This window comes from Neophocaena asiaeorientalis, unplaced genomic scaffold (genome assembly GCF_003031525.2).
Source record: "Neophocaena asiaeorientalis asiaeorientalis breed wild unplaced genomic scaffold, Neophocaena_asiaeorientalis_V1.1 scaffold40, whole genome shotgun sequence".
NCBI lineage: Eukaryota > Metazoa > Chordata > Mammalia > Artiodactyla > Phocoenidae > Neophocaena > Neophocaena asiaeorientalis.
Window position 1 is genome coordinate 3382094 of NW_020185335.1, and position 11320 is coordinate 3393413.

At 41.6% G+C, this 11320-nt stretch overlaps 1 protein-coding gene across 1 annotated transcript in view; it reads right to left on the bottom strand.

Annotated features, from left to right (window-relative positions):
* The window catches only part of GLG1 (golgi glycoprotein 1), a 150461-nt gene extending 141573 nt beyond the window's left edge, over window positions 1-8888 (bottom strand). The window contains exon 1 of the mRNA XM_024735478.1: window positions 8451-8888. Within this exon, the coding sequence (XP_024591246.1) occupies window positions 8451-8882 (432 nt within the window). The 5' untranslated portion in view covers window positions 8883-8888. The remainder of the gene's footprint in view (window positions 1-8450) is intronic.
* Window positions 8889-11320: the final 2432 nt, after the last annotated feature.

The following is an 11320-nucleotide window of genomic DNA, read 5'->3' on the forward strand; positions in this document are numbered from 1 at the left end:
TTGATGGATGCTCTATATATTTAAATTATTTTCATCCTCTTCATAACCCTGTGGGAGTGGTTTCATACATCAATTTTACACATAAGGAAAGTGAAGGCTGAAGAGATAAATCTGTCCAAGGTCACAGTAAGTGGTAAGTGAGCTAGGATTTGAATCCAGGACTGCAGTTCCAGAGCCCACTCTTTACCACTCACCACACTGCTCCTCCTATGATGAGCTCCACATGACTATAGGACCTTATCTCTGCTGATTATTTCATGTGCAACAAGTATGCGCAGTAGATGGCATTAATTAACAAATGGCAGGCTTTGTGCATGATTAAAACTCTCCATTGCATTCCCTTCTCCCTCCTTGAAGTTTTTGTTCACTTTATGTTTATCACATTACGGAGCTGATTTGGCCAGCATAGGAACTTTGGGAATTCTGTTAAGTGACTTGCAGTCTGTCTTTCTATGTTAACTTAAATTACAACTGAAACCTTCCTAGACATCAGAGCATTTTCTTTAAACATGATTTTTTTCTTTCATTTTTTTTTTTTTTTGGCAACTCTGCATTTGAATTGATTTATAACATACGCACATTCTCCTGGTTAGTTTCTCTCACATATCATTTCACTTCACTGTTTATCTTCCTTGTGATTTTAACTATACATCACATTTGGTTTTTTTTTTTTTTAAGGAACACAAAAATGTTTTAAGAGTTTGTTCTTTGTTCTGTTCTACAAGGATACAGATCCAGGAATTCAACCAAGTACCCATCTTCACTATGACTCCCCCTGTATAGAGTTATAATGTTATTCAAGGCTTCAAAGGAGAATTTATAGGTACTGTAAACACCACGCAGTCGATCTAACATAATATTCTAATTTCAGTAAAATTATTAAAACAGAATGAAAATAAATGTCTGTTTCTCTTAATTCATTGTTTTTAGATTCCAGTCCACACTCTTGTTCCTCCACACTCTATTTTAATGCAGATACAAGGGTTAGTACTGGCACAGTTCTGAGGGCCATCGCTTGACGTTCTTTCTTAAGTTTTAAATATATCTAACTCAATCAGATAAAGATGAGTCACTTGCTGGCTTCCAGTTTTATGAGTTCAGCTCCTCTTAATCTGAAGGAGCTACTGTACCCCTTTACAACTTATAAAGTCGGCATGAGGAAAATGACATCCATCTATTAACCAGGCATTTTAAGGTGGCTAAATTAAGAATTTCATGATATGAACATCAATTTAAGACTGAAAAGCAGTGAAGAGTTTTTTTCTGATTCTCCCAACCATTTCCTGTACCGTATGCGCATAGCATTTAATTTATCCTTCTCTTAAGGTACTTACTACTTTATAACTTGTATTATAGTTTTAATAAAGATACCTTTTTCTTCTTCCAGATCAGTGCTGTCCAACAGAAATATAATGGAAACCACATATATTATTTTATGTCTTCTAGTAGTCACATTAAAAAATAAAAAGTAAAACTGGCTTTAATAATGTTTTTAACCCAATATATCCAAAATATTATCATTCAAACATGTAATCAATATAAAAACTGAGACGGGAATTCCCTGGCAGTACAGTGGTTGGGACTCTGTGCTTTCACTGTTGAGGTCCTAGTTTCGATTGCTGGTGGGGGAACTAGGATCCTGCAAGCTGTGCAGCGCACCCCTACCCCCCCCCCAAAAAATTGAGATAGTTTACCTTCCTGTGTGTTCTAAGTCTTTAAAATCAAGTGTGCATTTTGCACTTACAGCACATCTCAACTCAGACTACTCATTTCAACTGCTCAGTAGCAACATATATAGCTGGTGACTACCACAGGCATAGGGGGAGGGGGAAAGAGCCATTTTACAGTTGGACAGACTTGCTTTCAAATATCAATTCCACTACTTACTGGCCCTGAGGGAGTTCGCTCATTTAAAAAATAGTAATAATTAAAATAATACTAATGATATATCTCTCATAGGATTAAATGAGATATAACACCTAGAGAACATCTGGCCCCTTAGGGCAGGGCACACAAAAAGCCCTCGATAAATGCTAGCTATAATCAATATTTGTAACCTTTAACACTAAGCACAGTGTCTTGTACACAGTACTTATTCAATAAATGTTTGCTGAAGGAAGAAAAATTAATTTGCATGACATCCTACAAGCCATTTTAACTGCTTCTTTTTAAAATACCACATACATTTCTCATATAAGCAGGAGAAGTTTTTTGGGAGGATTGTTGCTGATGAAATTTGTTTTGAATACATTAGGAGAAATGTATCATCTTATCTCTTGGACTGATCGAGTATTTTATTTTCTTCCAAAAGAGCAATGAAATAATTCAGCAACTATATACTGTAAAGCAGTCTTATCAAGAAGCTTCTTAAAAAGTTCCTTCCATAAGTGACAGTGCTATTTTACAGGTAACTCACTTATCTGTGGGAATATTTTTATCTCAGGGATAAAAACACATCCCATTTCTGGGCTTTACTTGGAGAACAAGACAGTGGTGTATGCAAGACCCTTTATAATCTGGACTCTGAAAAAATTCTCAAACTCTCTACTTCAGTACAGTCAGTACAGCCCCCTTAATTTCTCAAAGCATCTTCCCTTTTCACTTGTGCTTATGATTCCCTTGCAATGTTTTGTATTTCTACAGATGACAGAATCACAAAGTACCAGAGCTGGAAGGATCTTAAGCGATAATTCAGTCTTAGAATTTTCCAAAGCATGTACCATAGGTGATAAGCAAGATGATTCCTGGTGGTATGTGTTAGTACTGCCTACTTTAATGGTAACATATTTTGCTTAACATAAAAAAGAAAAATATAACTAGCACATCAAACTCAAGAACTCATGTATATCTTCACTTACAACAGGGCTAAACTGTCCCTACTTAAGTGTAAAAAAAAGTGGTAAGATTTTTAAGCCAAGAGTAGCAGAGCAGAGTTCCATCTAAGTCTAAATCCTAATTTTGTGCTCTTTTCATTGCCCTAAAGAATTTACTTGTCTGTGTGACACCAAGTGATGAACACTCTCTTATATAACTGTTTCTTGATCACAATCCCATTTATCAAACCAACTGTAAGCAATGGTAGTGTCTTAAAGTACTAGTGTTCTTCCACAATGATAAGTGCATAATAGGGGATCAATAATGCCTTGAGGGGCTTCCCTGGTGGCGCAGTGGTTGAGAGTCCGCCTACGGATGCAGGGGACACGGGTTCGTGCCCCGGTCCGGGAAGATCCCACAAGCCGCGAGGCGGCTGGGCTCGTGAGCCATGGCCGCTGAGCCTGCGTGTCTGGAGCCTGTGCTCCGCAACGGGAGAGGCCACAGCAATGAGAGGCCCGCGAACCGCAAAAAAAAAATGCCTTGATTATGTGGTTAGACTGCTTCCAACCACTGAGAGTCAGCATAGGAGGAAATTCCATATTGGCTCAAACAAAACAATCATAATGTATCCTAAAGCCAAAGGATGTTTGGATTAACTGCTGTTTGCATTATTCATTTCACTATTTCACCTGTGAATGAATAAGGAACCAGGAGATGTCACATATATAAATCCTAGAAACTATAAAATACATACATACAGAGAATATACACAGGGAACAACTCATAAAGGTTAAATAATAGGAATCTTAGAAATTGTAAATTGTACTCTTTCCCAAGCCTCTCATTTAACACATGAGGAAACTGAGACTCGAGTGGTAAACTGACTTGCTCACAGTCATAGAATTAGTTAATGGCACTGCCAGCTCTAGTCCTAGTTTACTCTTTGTGGTGTTCCATTCATTCAATACAAATAGTAGGGGAATATATCTAAATTCTTCCATTATACCAGTACAAATTCTGCTTAAGGTGAAATGGGATCTGAAAATCTTTTCATGAAGCAGAAACTCTACTTGTAACGGACTCAGACTAGTAATTAAATTAGCTTTGTCTAATAATGCCAGTCTGTCCACCTGAGAAATCGACAATACTCCAATGCAAAGATGCTGCTCCTACCCAGTTGTTCTTGGTAGTGAAGAAAGGAAGATTCTAATTCCAGGTGACTCTTCTCCTTTTGTGTGCTCTTATGAACCCCTGGTGTTCTCAACAGCCAGATACTAATTTCCATAGCTGCAACCATCCATGGCAAATTAGAAAGAATACAATCTTTGAAGTCAAAGAGAACTTGCTGAATACCACCCCTACAACTTAGGATATAACACTGGATAAATTAGTTCATCTCTCTGAGCCTGTTTCTCAACTAAGATAATAACACTATCCACCTCACAGGATAAATGAGATAATACAGACATTATGGCATACTATCTTAGGATACGTACAGTTAAGAGAAAGGCTAAGAATAGAATAAGAAAATGTTCACCTATGGGTTTGAAAGTAAGTTTACAGTTTGCAATGTTGAAATATTAATTCCTGTTCAATATGTAAAATAGTCCATCTTAAATAAATATTTACAAAGCATTCACTCTGTGCATAGTTTAGAGATAGTGGTCACAAATTTATAACCTGAAACTGATATATCAAGACAAGGTACCAAGAAATTCAGAAAAAATACTCACAATGCTTTCAAATACTAAAAAATAACAATTAGATTCTGGTTTTTTTTTTTAAGTCCTTATCAGAGACTCACATTGAAGTGTTTATAACAGAAATGACAGTGTTTGGAACTTGCTTTAAAATATCCATTCTCCCAACCCCTGTGATTAAAAAAAAAAAAGTGAGGATAGCTGAAGCTGTGTGATGCGTATGTGGGGAGTCATCATACCATTCTATTTGTGTTTATGTTTGAAATTTTCCATATTAGAAAGTTTTTTGTTTCTTTTTTTAAATCAAACAAAAAAAAAAACAGCCTAAGAAAAACTATGCACATCACTAATAAACTTCTAAAGAACCAACATCTCCATCTGCAACTTCTAAACACAAGATGCTATTGGTCAGGACTTCCCTGGTGGCACAGTGGTTAAGAATCTGCCTGCCAATGCAGGGGACACAGGTTTGAGCCCTCGTCCAGGAAGATCCCACATGCCGCAGAGCAACGAAGCCTGTGCGCCACAACTACTGAGCATGTGCGCCACAACTACTGAAGACCGCGCGCCTAAAGCCCGTGCTCTGCAACAACCTAAGCCACCACAATGGAATGTCCGTGCACCGCAATGAAGAGTAGCCCCCGCTCGCCGCAACTAGAGAAAGCCTGCACGCAGCAACGAACACCCAACACAGCCAAAAATAAATAAATAAATCTATTTTAAAAAAAAAAGAAAAAGATACTGTTGGTCATTTCAGCCAAAAATATATAAACTATTTTAAAATTACTCTCAACATAAAGCATGTCTTATCTCTTTATCAAATACTAGACAGTAATACTTTTGGTATTACTTCTCCTCCACCTGGTAGAACAGCCCAGGATGTATTTTTCCTTTTTAGCCTTATACCTTCTAGCTATATATTCTTATGACTAGAACTACTACTAACTACATATACATACACACACACGTAACCAGGACTACTATCCATCGTTATTGCTAATATACCCACTATGTAACAGGGGACCCGCTGGGTATACTTCACCTTTTAAAAAGTATGACTCAGCTGACAGGGTTAAAAAAAGAATCCCCCACAACATATAACCTTAAAATAGTGGCCAAAAGGAGAAAAAGCTGTGAACTAATCTTAGTCTATGTGCAGTTTTTTTTTTTTTTTTTGGCGGTACGCGGGCCTCTCACTCTTGTGGCCTCTCCCGCTGCGGAGCACAGGCTCCAGACACACAGGCTCAGCGGCCATGGCTCACGGGCCCAGCCGCTCCACGGCATGTGGGATCTTCCCGGACCGGGGCACGAACCCATGTCCCCTGCATCAGCAGGCGGACTCTCAACCACTGCGCCACCAGGGAAGCCCTATGTGCAGTTTTAATATAGTTCACACATAAAATTTTAATTTGGTGGCATATGATGCATTAGACAAACGGAAAGTATCCGCTGAAATTATTTAAAGGTAAGTATAAATACCTTCAAATAGATTCTCTAAGTGAATTAGTACATAACTTTGAACACTAAAGAGAACCTTAAAATATCTGAACTTAAGACTTAACTTACCCACGTTGTTTCAAAATAAAAATGTGGTTTACTATACTACCATTTAAATATTCACATGCTTTGTCTTTTCATAATTCTAATAGCAAGAGCACAGAGAACAATCTTCCCCAAATATGTATCCAAAGGGATAAGAAGCACAAATGTCTACTTTCCTATCAAACTGTCCTACTTACCAAAAAGCACATACAAAACATATTCCACACTTTCACTTCAAATGTGCCTAGCTAGTTTACTTTTTTAATCGTTATGCTCTTTCAAACACATAATTGAGATTTAACTAATTCTCTAAGTGGAATAAAATTTCTTTCTGCTGTCTTTAAAGGAAAAAAAGTAGTTTAAAAATAGCTCCAACTCCTAAAGAATATACACAGCTGTTCATGATACTATTCTTTCAACTTTTATGTATATAAAATTGGAGGAAAATTAATTAAATTGGAAATTTGGAAACCCCTGCCCCCCCACAAACCACCTCTTCCAATTTACATGACACCTTTTCTTTCTCTAGAGCATAAAACGGGCTCCATTAGCTTACTCACCTTCAATCAGTCAACACTATTCACTGAGTCTCAGCACTGAATTAGGTACTCTGAAAAGTTACATAGGAAATACAGGACCTAGTAACTACCTTCAAAGAGTTTAAGTCCCTATAAAGGAAGAAAAATGTAGTTACCAAAAGAATACCCTTGCTGAGAATCTTACAGTCAAAGGTGGAGCAGGGACTACATTTTCAGGCCAGGATCTTTACACTAACTAACGCAAGAAAGATAGTACCTACCAAATTAAAAAGACTCCAAAAGTGGTCAAAGCTAAGTTATTTACAGATTATATATGCTGCTACACACTTCTACATGCATGACAAAGGAAGACTGCTCCTGTGAGTGACTGTTTCCAAATGTCCCTAATGCACGTAAGGAGACATGTATTCCTTGAATGGGCCACTTTTTGCCACTTTCCCTAATAACATCCTGTTTCTACCACAAACTGCTTAACCAAATGTTTGGTCTTCAATATTAGGATCCTAGTTTGAGAGAACAGCATCTATTATATATCCTCGAAGGCCCAATAGAAAATTTCAGGAAGCTTGACAGAATTAAGAATCATAGCTGTTATCGACTAGAAGAGTAGTTGCAGAATAAAGAATAACAAGGGATTATCTTCCTAGTTTTCAAATTGTAGATAAGTCATCTAAGGCCCCACATTTCTGGTGGCTCTAGAAATTTCCCTTCTCGCTGTCTCCTGAGCATGTATATCTTTTCCTCCTGTGAATTACTCTGCGTGGCATACCAGAGCAAATATCACAGGTGGATAAGGGCGAAAAAAACTGCCAAGACTAGCATTTTTCAACAAGCCAGTGGTTTTCCTATGACCATGAACACCTTAGAAAATTCTCTTAACAACTTCCCAAATAAAATTGTATCCAGCGGTGGCTTCATTCTACCTGTCAACCTTTGGGCCTAATTCTATACACCTAAACCTTACAAAAAAAGTATCCCTACCAGATTTGCTCCCAAACTTTGGTAACTGTCAAAAATGCACTTACGTCTGCAGCATTAAATCCAGAGAAGAAATTCTCTGTTACTTAACTGAATCACATCAAACAACATCAAACCTAGACTGCATTAAAAGGTACTGTTAAAATCATATTCAGACGTCAGAAAGGCAAAGACCCCACAATCCATCTTCAAATACTGCCCCAACTTTTCAAGCTCTGGGACTCTAAATCACTTGGAGTAACAGCTTACACTTGAGATTCATTACAAATTGACCAAAAGAAATGAAGAAGAAGAAGAAGGAAAAAAAAAAGCATATATTACTTTCAGCAGCTGGTAAATAATAGGAATTTTTGAATTACAAAAGAATAGGGTAAAGACAGTAAATTCGGTTGCTGTCTACAATACATATCAGAATAGAAACAGTTACCTAAACAAACATTATCTACTGCCAATAAACAGCAGGGCATTCTTTAACAGCTGAAGTACGCCAACCATTTTTCATGTTTAAAAGGGTTGCTACAAATTATCCAAGTCGAAACGGATGGCAAAATCCTAAACAGGTTTTCACCGAGGAGCCACCGCGCTTAGAGCATCACACAAAAGACCGGAGCAAATATAAACACGCTCTGGGCCTTCGCCGACTGCAGCCGGGAGCTGGGGTCTGCGTCCCAGACCCCCGCACCCAGAGGTAATGAAAGGTGGGGGTGGGGTCCCCTTCTTGGAACGCGCCGGGGAGCGAGGAGCAGAGAGGGAAGGAGCGAGCGCAGCTCAAAGGAAGCGAGAGAAGCAGCAGACCGTCGTCAGCGGCTTCCAAGGCCGGCGACACCCTCGGGCCCGTAGCAGGCCTGGACCTCCCGGCCCCGTCCTGCCTCCTCACCTCCCTCACGTCCTGCAAGCACTCCAGCACCGCCAGGTTGTTGCTCCAGGTATGCTTGGGACACACACGGGTCACGTCCTCCCTGCAGGACTCTTCCTCCGCCAGCTTCCAGCCCCCGCCAGCCCCGCCAGGCCCTGATCCGCCCCGCCGGGCCGGAGACCCACCCGCCGGGAAAGGCGGCTGCGGCTGCTGAGGCGGCTGTTGCTGCTGCTGCTGCTGCTGGAACTGAGATGACTGAGGCAGCTGGAGCTGACCCCCTAGAGCGCCGCCTCCAGGTTGCCCTCCGAGGGGCAGAAGGTTGGCCCCCGGGCCCTGGCCTGGGCTGTGGCCTCCCTGGCCCTGGAGTTTGTCGGCCCCGGCCGCCGCGAGCAGCAGTAGCTGCAGCGCCGCCGACAAGCGGAACATCCTCCGTACACGTCCACACGCCGCCATCTTGAGTCCGCGGCGAGCTCGACGCACCCGCCGGCGCGGCGTATTTAAATGAGGGGGCGGGGAGTCGGGCGGGGCCCGGCGGGGTCCATCCGATCCCTTCTCCTGCCGGCGCAGACCCGCCAGCTGGGAGCGAAGCCCGGGAGTGGCCGAGCTCCGAATGGCCCACGCCCCGGACCTCGGCGGGCGGGAAAGCTGCGCTCTTTGCCGGGGGCGTTCCTGGTGCTCTTTAAGATATCTGGGTAGGGCAGATTTGCCTAATTCCCTTGGTTGTCGTCACAGAAAAATAAAAAAAGGATTGGGTTCGCCACAACCAAGATGGCCGGTAGAGTATGTCATCCGTTCAATGACTTGAAAAAAAAACTTTATGTGTAGAGGTGAACTTCACACGATCAGGTGTATTCCGGCATCTAAGAACCTCTTCTTGCATTTCTCCTTGCTTCCTTCCACCGGCCCCCAAAGCCTCTCTTACCCAGAAAAGGAGGCAGCATTGAATCAGGGTTAGGAGCACTGGTTCCAGAATAAGAAAAGAGCCTGTTATAATCCTTGCTCTTCGGCAGACTAGGCAAGTCCTTTAACTTCTCTGACCCTCATTTTTCTCGTCTGAGAAAGAAAAGGAGGAGCTCTAATGTATAATTGTGAAGATTAGAAATAATAAAGTGCCTGGCCCACAATAGGGAATTCAAAAAGTTATAGCCAGTATTATGAATAAACTGGGAAGCCCTTTGCATGTGAGCCAGATTTTAAGCCAGAATTTAAACTCATGTTTCAAGGAGGGAAAGAAAATAACAAAACATGTCTTTGAGGCCTCAGGTTAAGTCTGTGCCTCATAACTGTCTTGCTGACATGCATGCAGCATCTTCAGCAAGCACTATAGGCAGGGATGGTTGTTTCACTTAACACCAGTGTCCCCTCCTTTTCCATAGGAGAGATGTTATCTTCCTAAAGCATCTTCGCATCTATTGTGTCATCTGAGCCATGCATCAGGCCTGAGTTGGGTTCTCACTCACCTGAAGAATGGCAGAGATGGTAACAGTTCTGCACAGCAGGGTTAAATGTCCTGCCCAGGATGAACTTTGCCAGCCTGGGACCAGAACCCCTGGCCTCTCACTTGGCGTGGTGCACTTTTATCCCACTCTGCCAGTATACCATGTTGGGGAGTGAGGGCAGCTTGGGACATGTGATCCCCACTGGTCATCCGTGTTCAAAAATGCAGCTTCTGCTCTCCTGACCCACAAATGGGCAGTGAAGACCAGACATAACTAGAACCTGAGAGGTCGGGTGGGGGCTCATGAGCCTCATAAGGAACCCCTGAGACTGAGAATATTTTAGGGGTACAGACTGCCCACTGTGGCTGACACAGGCCTCTATCTCTAGGAATGAGGACATGTTGACATCTCTACCAAAACTCACTCCTGTTACTGCCATAATGTGGTGCTGAGGCTGCTGCCAACCTTGAGCATTGACCAAGACAGCCCAGGGTAGAACAGATAAATGTACATGTTCCTTAACAGATATGTGGCATAGGTAAATCTCAGACCTGAAGTTCTTGAAAAGTCACTTAGGGTCATTAATTTTTTTAATTGTTTAATTAATTGATTTTTTTTGGCCATGGCATGTAGCTTGTGTGATCTTAGTTCTTCGACTAGGGATTGAACCCAGGCCCTTGGCAGTGAAAGCACAGAGTCCTAACCACTGGATAAGGGTCATTAATTTTCAATGATGGGTCTCCATGTGTGCAGACAACAAGTGGGAGTTTATTTTTTAAGCCAGTTTTAAGGCCAGAAATTGACAATCCGCTAAGAGAAGCCAGCAGTTACCCATCTCACAGCCTGCAGTGAGGAAACCCTAGACCCGGCCACAGACTGCCTCTGGAGATAGGGACGAGTATATGTGCCTATCTTGAAATCACAGTGACCAACAAGCAAGAAACTGAGAGAAATCTGGGAACCTGGCCAGCTCAGGCTGTGTCAGGGAAGTCAGACTTTACAGAAAGCACAAACCCACAGGCCAGTGAGAAGAGGGTTGACCTGACCTGGGTCGCCTGGACTCAGTGACTTTTCAATAAAAACAGACTGTCTCTATCACAAACTAGGAATTCATTTTACCCTTTACTGTACCCTTTGTTTCTTGATCCTCACTTCCGTAACTCATCCAATAGATATGTGTTGAGCATTTTTTTTAATATGTCACGCATTGCTCAAGAACTGGCTTATATGAGAGATAAACAATAAGATAGTGAATAAAGCGCAAGATAATTTCAGATAGTATAAGTACTATGAAGAAAATAAGACAGGGACTTCGCTGGTGGTCCAGTGGCTAGGACTCTGCACTCCCAATGCAGAGGGCCCGGGTTTGATCCCTGGTTAGGGAACTAGATCCCACATGCCACAACTAAGAGTTTGCATGCTGCAACTAAAGATCTCACATGCTGCAACGAA